General features: G+C 39.2%; 1 protein-coding gene across 23 annotated transcripts in view; it reads right to left on the bottom strand.

Annotated features, from left to right (window-relative positions):
* LOC105205448 (flocculation protein FLO11) overlaps positions 1–13,801 on the bottom strand; it is a 334,932-nt gene that overhangs the window by 27,174 nt on the left and 293,957 nt on the right. For 22 of the 23 annotated variants that reach the window (XM_039451523.1, XM_039451525.1, XM_039451524.1 and 19 more), the window contains one exon: positions 12,891–12,991. In XM_039451523.1, coding sequence (XP_039307457.1) covers positions 12,891–12,991 — 101 coding nt within the window. Of the gene's footprint in view, positions 1–66; positions 8,086–12,890; positions 12,992–13,801 lie in introns of those variants that run through there. The other variant, XM_039451538.1, reaches the window with a different exon arrangement.

Genomic DNA, 13,801 nt, shown 5'->3' with positions numbered 1-13,801 from the left:
CCTTTTCTCGTCATCTACTTAACAGCGCGTTCGAAGTCTAAGGAACTGTCTCTCAAGAGAGTTCACCTGATATCCGCCGAAGATTGTCGAGTGCGTAGCCACGAGTCCGAAGAATCATTCTATGCAGTTGAGATGCGTCTGTATTTCTCCCTTTCTCTTTCTTTTTTCCCTTTGTCCTGGTGAAACGATCGCTTGGCTCTTTTCGTGTTATTTATCTTTTTCTAGCGGGGCACATTCTATCTTGCTTCGTTCTTGCGGCGGACTCGAGATATTTAGACAAGCACTGCGTGACACGCACGCGCGCACGCACACAATGAGGACACGCGCGCTTGACAAACCGCCGATATATATACATATATATAATTATATATACATATGTATATATATATATGTATACATATATATATATGTATATAGATAACACAAGTCCGGCTCGTGTACGCGATGGGCCCTTTCAGACGGGGTGCTCGCGAGCTACTGTGCTATGTTTAAGTTCGTTCGGGGGTGGCGATCTTCCGTCGTCCGCGGAGGGGATGAAGACTTGCGCGGGCAGTCGACGGCTTCTGCTTCGTCGCGAAAGGTGGGGGCGGGTTCTGCGCACTGTCCACCCCCTTGAGCTTGGCTGGAGCACGATTCCCAGCCCTTCTGCACATCCCCCTTGCTCACCTCGACCCCCGCCTCGGTTATCGTAGAAGGGGACACGATTCCTGGGTGCACACCTAGGACTCTCTCTCTTTCCCAGTATGTTGAGGTACGTGCTTCGTACACCTCTCCCGCTTATATCCACTCGCGTCTACATATACATGTACATATACATATATATACATATATGTCTATGTATATATATACATATATATGTATATATAGACGTATATATAGATAAATATACTACTACCCCTCTGCCCCTATCTCTCGAGCTGACGCGCCACTGTATGTACGTGCAACCTGGCTCTCTTTGCTGCTTTAGGAATCCGAGCAACATTGGTCCCGGCCAGCGACCTCACGGATCTGCTCCCTTCATAAGTTGCGAGTTTCTTTGCGTAGCTAAATTTTCAAAAGAAAAGTGATATCTCTATCGGTTTGAACAGAAATAAATTTGCTTATGGAAAATTTATAGTTTTCTCTTTATAAAATTTCTTTATAAAATTTCTGATAAACAATAAGTGTACTCTATACTTGGGCGAACCTCGAAAGTTATGCATTTGACGTAATGAAATGTACAGTGTACATAATTTCGAATATATATAAATAAGTATTAACCTGCGCGGATCAAATCTCTTCTCCAAACAGTACGTTTATGCATTGAAATTACAGTTTACAGTTATTTATTTCAAAAAGTTCTCACCAAGTAAATTATACAGCTAACAATAAGTTTTTTTAATGTTGCTCATTTTATTTATTTAAATAAATCCAATCTGAATTTGAGAAAATTTGAAGAAAATATCTCAGCAAAATATCTTAACAATTACAGACAAATTATTTCAAACAAGCAAATTACCCATCTTTCTGATGACTTGTAAGACTTTAGGCCTTTAACTGCACAACGTTCGCCCTTTGGTACGCTCGTAAGGTTTACAGCGATAGGAGGAACCTACAACTGGAATTAGATAAACCCGAGCTCCTGGAGGTGGCGGAGGTAGAAGAAGAGCAGGATCAACGTCAGCGCTTAGCGGAGCTCCCTAGGATCCCAAGGAATGAGAGAGCTTCCCTTAAACCTTAAACCCTCCTCAGACCACGTAGCCGGGAGTTTAGAGCGACGAACTCTTGCTATGGACCGCGGTAGGAGGACGGCGGGAGTGCCCTCGTCCAAAATCGGAAGTTAAATCGCACCAGCGGCTTAAGACATTATCACTTTTCTTTGCGGACCAATGCTCTCTTGAAACTGGCCTTCGATAGTAGAACTGGGTAAAGACGGGCCAAACGAGGGGAAAAGGAGGGAACACGACGCAAGGAAGAGCTAGAATCCCTTCGAGTTGGCGATCAATGCGTCCTGGTCCACCCACTAATCATGTGTCATCCCTTACGGTTTGTATGGAGAATAATTAGAAAGGGGGCACAGTCCTAGTATGCGTGAGTAGCCTGGCAGATGTGGCTCACTTTAAATTTTCGCGAAAGAAAACATCGTCGATATCGTCGAAGTCTCCGGTGGGAGTTGCTACAAGCTTTAATATATCTCGTAAAATATCGAATACGCTCTAATTTTTCGCTCCTTAGTGACCCGAATTTTATAGCTATCGAATGATATAGAATTTCCCTGAGCGATTTAAAAAATTCCTATCGCGTTGCTATGTTTTAATCTAAAACTTGTCATGAAAAAAGTTAAATTACAAAAACAAAATTATAACAGCAAAATACAATAATTCTTTTGCTGTACGAAATTGATTTTATTAGAAATTAATTAAAAAACTTGCGAAACAATTTTAACAACAAATAAAATGTAAGTGCTTAGATATATGATTTTTACACTTTAGATACTTAATTTATACATTAATTATTACTAATTGTCACATAACAGGTTGAACACTTAATTTTTAATTCTGAATATTTAAGTAACTTATAAAATTCAATACATTGGGCTAGATTTACTAGACTTTTTAAGATAGACGCGAGTGATCTCTTCAAACAAATATGTGTCCATTACTCAATTAATAATTTTTGACTGTAATACGACCACAAGAAGATGACTAAACAGAATACGACGTAGGGCGGACGATGGTGCCTCCATTGCAAGGATTAGGGTATTAGGCGACGTCACGTCACTAAAGTCTAAAGGAAGCTCCTTGGAACTGTGCTCGGAGAGATAGCCCAAACTTGCATTCTCTATCTTCCTGGTGGTTCTTCGGATTCTGTCTCTCACCTTCTCTTTCTCTTTCTCTCTCTCTCTCTCTCTCTCTCTTTCTTACTCTCGCTCTCTCTGACTCTTCCCTCCACGTCCTATTTCTCGCTGTCTTCTGCTGTTGTCTTATTCTGTTATCCTTCTCTGATTTGCTTATTCCATTTATAGCTATGTATATAGAAATCTCTCTTTCTCTCTCTCTCTCTCTCCCCCACCTTTCTCCCTTTCTCTTTCTCTCCCCTTGTCCTTGATTCGCTTCCTCTTCATCTCTCTTTGACTTTCTTTGACTCTCTGTCTTCAGTATTCTTCGTTAGTCCCGATATTCTTTTTAAATTATAATTAGACAAACTACCGATAAAACGTAATCTTTTAGCGGTTGGTAAAATTCTTTATATTGCAAGATATAGAAAATCAGATCAATTACTATTAAATATAAATATAAATTAATGATATAATCAAAAGAACAAATTGTGAAATCGGATAATAAATAAGATTCAACGAAAATGACGACAGTCTTAACGCTCTTCTCGTAAATATATTTATACAAGTTCCTTTGCAATTGCGAAAATCACGCGTTAGTAACTTCATCCAAGAGCCTGTCGGGGGGTGTTCTCGAGAAAAGGCAGTCATACGTCTTTTTCTCGCCAACGTGCGAGGGTGGGCGAGATCGGCGCTAGGCGAGCGCCGGATAATTTAGGGGTCTCTCACGCGTGGATAATGGGGAACTTGGCTAATGCACCCCACTTGGCACCACGTGGATTCGCATGAATTTTGCGATTCAACCTTTGTGCTTCTCTCGTTCAGTGCCGTTAACGACTCGCGCATGAAAACGGCAAAGAGTTGTAGGCTTAATTGTTATGAAAAAGTCATACAGCTTATCGCGGTTAAATTATATCCAAGATGTTGCCAACCATTATGTCGACAATAACTATTTAAGCTCATTTAAAAGTCAGCGTTCTAACGACTATCGCTGTTCTACTTTGTTTCCGTGATACATCGAATAAAATGGTGATAGTCTGGGAACACGTTTTACAACGTACTTTTTGTTAACGACGCAAGTAGTGTCCCTCTTAAGTTGCGTCGTCTTTATAAATCTCATCTGATGCTAACGGTATCGAAATTGACTTTATTTTTGGACCGCGCATCGAGATGCCATTATTATTCGCCTTCTATAGATCAGTGAAAAAAGAGAGGGGGAGAGACAAAGAAGATTTTAAAGCAATTCAAATCGTTGATATAGTAAGAGAAGAAATGCTGTGACCGGGACAGCTGAACTGTTTGGTTGGACATCACTTTGCCGTTCAGCTCGAGGGAATACTCCGTCGTCTAGCTACTAACTGTCCGTCCATTCGTCGAGCTTTCTCCTTCTTTCCTATTTTTTTCCGTTCGTCCCATGAGCATACCCTCGCTTACCGGCTGACGGCTTAAATTCTTATCAAATATTTAGCACTGACCGGGCCAATCTTTAAGTGGTCCTTCCTTCGTTGGACTTCACTTTCTTCCAATAAATCCTTCATGTTACATCTTCTAAAATTTCAGCGAATCAACAAATTTCAAATACTAAATTTCTTTTTTCTTCTAAAAAAAAACTTGAATATATCTTCAAGTTTCAATAAATAAACCTTTTGATAAAATATTTTAATAAAATTACTTTTAAATTTCTTAATCTGTAAACATATAAAATTAAAAAATTGATCTCTGAGAGCTTCAGTGTTATAGATATTATAAAAATTTGTAGATATACAATATATTTAGAGATACATAAAAACCTGAATTAAGGAAATAAGACTGCGCGGCTAAAATTTCTTAGTAATTCTTACTGTTACGCACGAAACGTATTCTGAAAACATTAAGTATCGCCGATCGAGGCGTTGATTAACGAGCGACTGCAGATCAGCGATTCTAGCTCGAAGTCGAGGTCGCTTTTTTGTCCCTTTCGCCACACGGCAATACGTCACGCGTCCCGGTTTTGGGGTGTAATTAAAGAGAGCGCAGAACAGCATGACGCCTCGGGCCTGTCTGGGAGGGGGGGTGTAAGAAGCGGGGCGAGGCGACCGGAGCCGAGGGTACGCGCGGGATATAAGGGACGTGTTTTACCGAGGGATACTTACACACCATCCCCGCGCGGCACATATTTTCATATAACAAAACCATCTGCGTGCCGCGCATAACAAATTTCAACTGATTTATAGCGAGCCCGTTGGCGGTGGGAGGCCGCAAATTTTCGCAGTTACGGAAGCCGGCGACTGCGCCGTTGCGAAACGACTGTTCTCTCTTTGCAAAATTTCGTTTTCTCGAGTCTTAGCCTCTTTGAGAAGGAGATCGCAGCTCACCCGTCTACGTCTAGCCGGCGTGACGGATCCAGATAATAATTTTCGAATCAGGCACCCGGACGGACAATTTCTGCATCGCGAGCTGGCATCAAAAATACGCCATCTTTCATCATATGCGAAAACGCGCAAGTATGATGGAGTTCGAGAACTTTGGAGCCGTTCGAAGCTTCGCATTCTTCGTTCTATCCTCATCCCACAAGCGACGGAGAAATTGAAAAGGACATCACGTCTCCCAGGGGTTTAATGCTGATATCCGCTGGAAAGACGACCTTAAAGGGTTGCAAAGGGGGTGGCAAAGACGGGTGTATAGGGGAAGAGATAAAGGGAGCGAGGGGGCTTAGTAAGAAGCGACTGTGCTCGGACCAACCGACGTCCGACCGTACCATCGGATCGATAATGTCATAGTGACAAGTACAAGTATGTGTATACGCGCTTCTTATACGTAGGGCAACGCTATTCAGATTGGTTTGCAGATCCATTGATGAATTTACCATATATCTAATAACTTTCTGCAGAATGTTATTCTTTCTATTTTGGGCAAAAAATATTCAAAAGTTCCTTTTTTCTGTACTTCTAACTGTGATATAACTAGTAAAATTATATCTAAGTTAATGTGTATAGATACAAAAATGCAATAGTAAAAGAGAAAAATGTTTATGTCGTTCCTTTTAACAATCTAATTAATTACAGCAAATAAAAGGATAGAAAAGAGATATATAAAATGTTTACTATACATATTTATGCCTTCTAAATAAAAAATTAACAATCTATGAAAACAAATACACATAGTAATAAAAAAATATTTTATTTGTTAATTGGCTAATGTTCTAATATATCATTTTAAATTTATTTGCAATATGTAAAAAGACAGAAATAAATAAATAATAGATAAAAAGAGAGAAAAAAGAATAGGAAGAGATAAATTTGATGTTTAATTATTATAAAGTTTAAATACAACAATACCACTTTATATTGTCATCGTAAATATTTGTCGTAGCTAGTATTTCTAAATTTTTCTGCAAAACATTAATGGAAAGTTCGAGCACAAACGATATCTCGTGTGACTCAAAGCAGCCGATTTTAAGGTCGGCGAGTCGCAAGTTCTTACTGCAAAACGAGGAGGGCAGTAAATCTGGAAACGAACCTGGAATAAACTGTCCGGGACTATGGCCATAATAATATGCCTCCGCCGCCAGATTGTTACGGGTAGCTGGAATTGCCTCCCCGAAAAGCGGTTCGCCTCGCGCCGTTCTTGGATTACGATGCAATTTCTCGAGCCTCGCACTGATGACGGCCCTTAAAACTCGAGGACCCTCCCGCCGCGGCTCGCTTCGCGACATTATATGTATGTATAGCAATGCACGCCAATGAATTCAAACATCGTTCTCCCCACGAGTACTTCACGTATTGTTATAATTACGTAATAAATGAGATGGATTACAAGCGTTGCCGCGGCATATCAAATTTGATAATTTTTAAATAAAATATCAAAGAATCGGGATAAACATGAAAGTTATAATATTTTAATTTGTAATAACTCTTAAGAAAACAATGTAAAAAATATTGTTGTTTTCAATTATCACGTTGCATATTGTAACCTTTGTAATGTAACAAAGAATTAATATTAATTACAATATATTAAAATTTTACAATAATATAAACATAAAGTAATTAATGATATCGTAGAAAAGATATATAAATGTTATACAATTCTTAATAGAAATTTGTTCCTGCTAGTACATGTATAATAATTTACGATTACGTACATACACATATATCCTGCAGAAACATGCAAAAAACACCAATTTCGCTTTCTGATGAATTGTTATAAGAATGCGCGTGTACAAACGGTGTAGAAAGATTCACGGTCGTTTGTTAGGAGAGGCAGTTGTAACAGAAGGGCACGCGCACGTATTGGGTAACATGATTACAAATATATCATAAACTCTCTTCGGATCGAGCTCGCCGTGCGGAGGGCGGCCCGAGAAAGAGAGAGAGCTCGTGCTGGGAAAGAAGGAGCGTGTCCTTCGACACGCGATACACGTGCGTCGCCTGTCGATGCGGCTTTATCGCAGCAAATCACTGCCGTTCCGACGAAATAAAGACAAAGAGAAAAGAGAGCGGGAATGGCCAAAGGACGGGGTGAGAATGAGTGAAAAGGGCACGTAGTACATCCCTCGGCTAAATCGAATTGACGGGGCACGTTTCTTCCATACCGCGCCGGCGAAAAACCTTAGAAGGATACGCAGCGCAACGAGCAAACATTGCTCCGCAAACTGTATGATTTGTGCTGAATTCTGTGAACTTTTCGAGATGAAAAGGAGTAGGAACGCGGAGCACGCTTCGAACCGGTGAATCTCGATGTAACTTACGAAACCGAATGGCAGAAATTAATCTGGGAGACTTGGCAATCGAGATTGTTTGCGAGTGATCTATTCACGGTAGAGAAGCACGTTCATTGAGCCCAACTTTATGGGATATTTCAATTTACGAGACGTTTCTTTAGTTGTAAATATTAAAAATTACTCTAAAGAGATAAAGATTTGTGAGTCTTTTGAATAAGTGTTAATAAACACGCAGAATTATTTTATAACAAAATAATTAAGGATTAAAATACCTAAATATCAACTCTAAAGAGTTAAAGCAAAAGTGCAATATTGTTTACAATATTTTAACAACAATTTGAAATCAATTTTTGGATATCTAATTTTGAAAATAAAAATGTTGTAATTCGCATGATAGACCTTTGTGAAATTAATATCAATTTCAATGAATTTTTGTGACTAATAAAACATCACGAATGTATGATCCTACACTCTATGTAGAGGAAATGTTAAAAATTTTCACTTAAAACTCCGTCGATTTCCAGATTTTTCACAAATGCAATCTAAGATTGATTAAAACTCGTTCCCCAATCATTCTTTCCCCAATCATTCTCATGTCTGTAAACGAAAGGCCAAGCTGCGGATCGAAAAATTTCGACGAGACGAAGACTCTCGAAAACAGAGAAGAAGAATCGGACTGAGCGCAAAAGCGCGGCGAGGAAAGAGCCATCGCGATATCGTGAATCGCCTCTACGGAAACCGCCCTCGCAGCTCGAGACAGCCAGATATCTCGGAATGTTTTACACCTCATTAGGCAACAATGTGTTGTTGCCAGGGTGAATTATATCGGGCATGAGACGCCCGTCAAGACAAATGGCTCGAACCGGAGGTAATTGTGGGCTTTTATTAGCTCTGGTTTCTCCCGTTGGCTGCGAATCGCGCAACGCAGGAGACGCCGAGCCAGTGGCGCAGCGACAGCAACCCTTCTAACTTCTCCTGCTCCTCTCGTCCCTGCATCCACCAACACCCGCGTCTCCACCACCCGCCGCACCGTTGCTTTCGACGGTGCGTAATTACTCGCGTGACAGTAATGCGGGAATGCGAATCTCGCCTCTCTAATGTCTGCACAGTCATCCCCTTGTATACAGTTTCTGCGCTTCTTGCGACGCAGTCATCGCTTCGTTCCGCTCCTCCGTGGTCCTCCTTAGACTTTTAATCGAATCGATCGCAATGGAATTAGGAAAAAATCTCGAGAGTCACGTTCACGAAAATTTAATGGTTATCCTCCGACCATGCGAAACTGTTTACCGGTTACGGACTGACTATAAATGGGAAGAAGATTCGTACTGTTTAATAATTTATAATATTAAGCACAACTATGAGATATCCAATTGTAAATTGAATAAAAATTTTGTAAAAAAATGTTAACATAATTCTAGTAAAATGCGTTTTTAAACATAACGTACGTGACAAAGATCGTTACGGCGTGATAACAAGGGAAGCTGTAGTATCGTTGAGAGAAATGGAGTTAGTGACGAGAAGTTGTAGAATAAGATTGTCATTTCTCATTGTGTCCTCTCACTCTTTTTCGATAGCGAGCGAAACCGCGCCCGTTTGCGAGGGGAAACTACAGGCTTTTGAAAGACCATATTTTCATGATGAAAGAGCCACTATCCACACATTATTACGAGGTACGAGTCGCTCGCTACATATGCGGGCCAACCTTGTCTCTCCCTCTTTCGCTCGTTGCCTCACGACTCATGTATTTATGCATTTCCACTGGCTGCTCCTTGACTCGCATTCACGCATATATGCGGGCGAAAACCACGTCGAAAACACGCGTAAATCGGCTATATTCGCTCCGCGTAGTAAAGAAAAATATAGTCGATATAGAAACACAGGACTTGAATTTTCTTAAAAGTGGCATTAACAAGACGTCAAGAAATACATACGTAAGTTATGGAGAATAAATTTGCAATTGTATTACACAGTGTGACGCAGAAAGTTTCTTGAAATCGTGTCGGCTGTCGTGCTTCCTGCCAGACACTCGTGGTTGCCTTTCATTATACGAGAGCCATATTTACTCATTGCATTCAATTCGGATTCACTTACGGTATGATTTACTCGACGAAGGCGTACCTGTGGAAGCTGGTGATGGGAATTTATTGGAGGCGGAGGTTGCCCTAAAAGCCAAAGCGCGATGCACAGAGGCGGGGAAAGAGAGAGAGAAAAAGAGAGAAAAAGAGTACGAAAGAAGGACGGACAAAGAGAGAAACCGCGATAGGGACAGCAGACTAAGGGAAAGGAAGATAAAGGGTACGTCCTTTCCTCATATTCTGTATCCTGCATGGCTCATAAAAGTTTGTAAGGACGTCTTCCGAAATGCAGATTTATCACAGCGCTTTTGTCTGCGAGTCCGTTACTTTTTAGAATCCCTCACGATTATAAGTAGCAATATTACATACAAAGCGACAGTAAAGAAGGTAGACTAAATATTGTACATTTTCTCATGATAAAATTACAGTCAATTTTGAAGATTTTACTAAATATTTTTTAATTAAGCGAAATTATAAATTGAAGATTTTAATTAAAAATATAGTAAAGACGGTCTACTTAAAATTAATAACAAAGTTCGAGAAAACGTGATAAATTACTTTCATGGTAATGACTTTCTTTTACTACGTTGATGTTACAAAATTAGCAAATGGACACCAGTACATTTTCAAAGAAATATTTATAGAAAGGAACTTATGGATAATTTATATCAGTTCGAAAAGAAAATGCTTTAAAAATATACATTATATAAGCGGTGGAGTATACATTCCTGCTGTTCAGCAATATTGAATTTTTATTCATCTCTTGTGTAACTGGCGACCGTAGAGACCCCGTCTGGCGGGTTATTGTGCTGTAAATACATGTGAAACTTAAATCAGGACGATAATAACCGTGTCTAGATACGGATGATCAACTCTGAAATATTTGCTTGCTTGACCTTTCGTCATAAATCATCCTATTACATTTGTTTCTATTGCATTGTACAAGATTCATTCTTTCATATTTTCTAACTTTTTAATTGCATTATTTAAATATGTCAAATAGAATATGATTTTTGTCAAGATCTAACTTTGCTCGAGGAATTATTTATAATAATTAATTGTAAACACTGTAAATTGTTTTGATAACCTAACTCACGTACTCCCTGATAAATATGTGTTGTTTCGTGGCATATATAGCTTATGTAATACGGGATTAGTATTCATATGAAAATACAGAAGATCCGCGAGAATAGCAAAGCAAAACGAGCACTAGTTGGGCTTGCCAATTTACGCGCGGAGCGGGATTTCGGTCGATCGACGGGGACAGAGAATGCCACAGGGTGGAGCAGCGGTTCAGCAGGGAGGGAGAGGGGCCAAGGGGTAGAGGACACAACCCCCCATGAACCCGAACATGAATTAAAGTTTTAATTTCTCTAAATCACTGTTCGCCCTCGAGCGCTTTCCACCAGACGGTCCGTTACTTATAGCCTTTGCCCTTTTTACCGCCTTCTTTTTTCCCCATTCGCCTCGATCTTACCGACGGCCCGACCCTCGCCAATAGGGAGAAATCGATATGCACTTATCCGATGACTCTTGAGACCCCGAATAACGAGTCCTCCCTCCTTTCCTCTTTCGTTTCTCTCTTCTTTTTCTTTTCTTTTATTTTTCGCGCACTTTCAAACGATAAGCAGAACCGCTGGAAATTGTCCGACCTCGAATATTTCGGTCTTGCCGCGAGATTACCGGCGATTTATTTAAATAGTTTGGTTTATATTTACTTTACTCGGAGAATACACACAAAAATCTCGCGCTTCTCTCTGCACAAGTTTATTCTCTTGCACCATTACCCGACACCTGCATGTCTTCGATACGCATTCGGTATATTTGAACATAAGTTACAAAAAAATTTCTTCAGAGAAAAGCTGAGCCATCTTAACTACGAGCTTTCTCCGATAACAATTTTCAAATCATCCATGTACAAAAAGTACAATTATCAAACCTTACTTAACGCATGTGTGATACTTTTATAGGATTACTTATTTTCTCAATTATTCTATGAGGTTAAATTGTTTTCATGCTGCGCAAACAAGTCAATTTACTTTGACCCATTGCGCCTAAAGTATCCAAATATTTATACTATATATTTCAATTGGGCCAAACGTTCACTCTCATTTGTTTGCTGCGCCAATCAATTACGCTGAATAATTCAAGATTAAAAGTACAATAGGGAATAAAAGTAAAATACTAACAAATTCAAAAATCGCAGTACCGCGAAACACACGGCAGCAATCCCGCCGTTCGTTCGTGTTTTCGGACTAAAAGGGAGAAACGGGGGCTGTTCATTTAAAATCATGACGTCGGTCGGAGGGCGCTAGCACGGCAGCAGAGGCGTTAGTATTAACGTTAGGTACCGTCGGGCCACCTACAAGAAGTTCGCACAGCCTCCTCCTTCTCCCATCTCGCTACCACCCTGCTTTCCCTACAGGGGTGACATATTGTTTCCATTCTGCTCTCTCGGGCTAAAGCGCAATAAAAAACTGGCATAAATATCACCTCTCTCTCCCCGTACGTCTTTCTACGTGGTCCCTACCATCTATGCGGTGCTCTGCAAGCCGAGCCGGCGACAGTAAGAGAGAAGAAACGCTCGATAACGGGCGGTGTAGCACCATACGAGAACACCATCGCTGTATTGCACGACTAATTTGCCTGAGTGGCTTTTTGGATCACAGAAAGGAGACTGCAAGGATCGCGGTCTCTCCCCTACATTTACCGGGACTTTTAATTTTCTTAAATAAGACGTAAAAAAAGAATCACCATATTCTTTATATACATAACGAATCATATTTAATATCTTTTTATTATATAAATTTTTAAGTTTTTTAAGAACTTTTATAAAATATTTTATATTTCGTATATGTACATGCGATAACGTACATATGGTGTTATGTAATTTCAAGAGAAAGATTATATTTTAATTCTTCATTTATTATTGTGTTTACTTATCTCATTTGTCTTTAAATTACATTTTTGCATTAAAGATTATACAGAAGTTATATATTTTAATTTGACGAAGAAAAAATAGTGCACTTAGGCTAAATTTATTGCAAAAATAATTTCTCATTACTGTATTGTTACACAAAGCACCTTAATAATGTTCGAGATAAATTTTGTTTTGCTTATGTTATAAATGCATTATTTCGATGTGCATCTCTTCAATCCTAATTTATTATCTACAAGCGCGAGGAGAGCAAAGCTGTCCTAGCAGAGATAGATGTACTTGATATCTTACTCATCTTGATAGCATCTAAAGTACGTAGCAGACGATTCTGAAATTTGTATTATATACGTATATATTACTTACAGCGTAACAGGTTCTTCGGGGCTAGAGGGTGAGATGGAAAGCGACATGGTAGTGGCGGTCAGACATCGTGATGTTCCCGGTGATCTTACTCGATCGTCCACCTGCAACAAAACAAACACGGTCATTCGTAACATTTGCGATTAATCGATCTCACCGATCTAATCGATTTCCTAACGTTTACGAAATTATTTTACTTTCTGCGAATTCATTGCGAGCTTTAGCGGCTTGCGAATTCTTCCGCTTCGCGATAGGTGGGAGAAAGCACGGAGAAGGAGAGACCGTCGAATTCTTCGCGCGATACTTGCTACCGTCGATGGGGAATTGAGCAACAGGTAGAGCAGACATGTCCTCGAGGCATCATGCTCGGCAGAGCACACGCGTGATTCACTGCATAAGTGAGTTATCAGAAGCACCTTTTTTTCGCTTCTCTCTACTCAAGCTCAAACAATGGAAAAGCAAGATTAAAAGCTGAAGACACATTGCGATTTCTTTCAGCCACGTTTATTAAATTAATATAATATAGTAATTATAATTAATATGTATACATTAATTATATGTTATAATCATAATTGTGACATCTATAATTAGAGATAAAATTATATACAACATATTTTAAATTTGTAAAAAATTAAATAGGCTTGTGCAAAGATTTTTAAAATAATAAATTTATTTTATTTGATTTTAGAGTTACGCGCAAAAATTTATTATAGCAATTAATCTGCGCTTTGAATATATCTAAATCCTTCTCTTTCAATGTTACATGCACTTAAAAGATTTATTACATATTTAATTAAAGAAAAATTGGATAAATAAAATACAAATTAAAACCAATATGGAATTTATACAATGCAATAAAAATTAATCTGTGCGGTGCAAATTAAATTAAAAGAAAAAAAAGATACAATCAATGA

This window comes from Solenopsis invicta, chromosome 7, assembly GCF_016802725.1.
Source record: "Solenopsis invicta isolate M01_SB chromosome 7, UNIL_Sinv_3.0, whole genome shotgun sequence".
NCBI classification, from domain to species: Eukaryota; Metazoa; Arthropoda; class Insecta; order Hymenoptera; family Formicidae; genus Solenopsis; species Solenopsis invicta.
The sequence above is the reverse complement of the archived record's forward strand: the minus strand, read 5'-3'. Positions and strand labels throughout refer to the sequence as shown.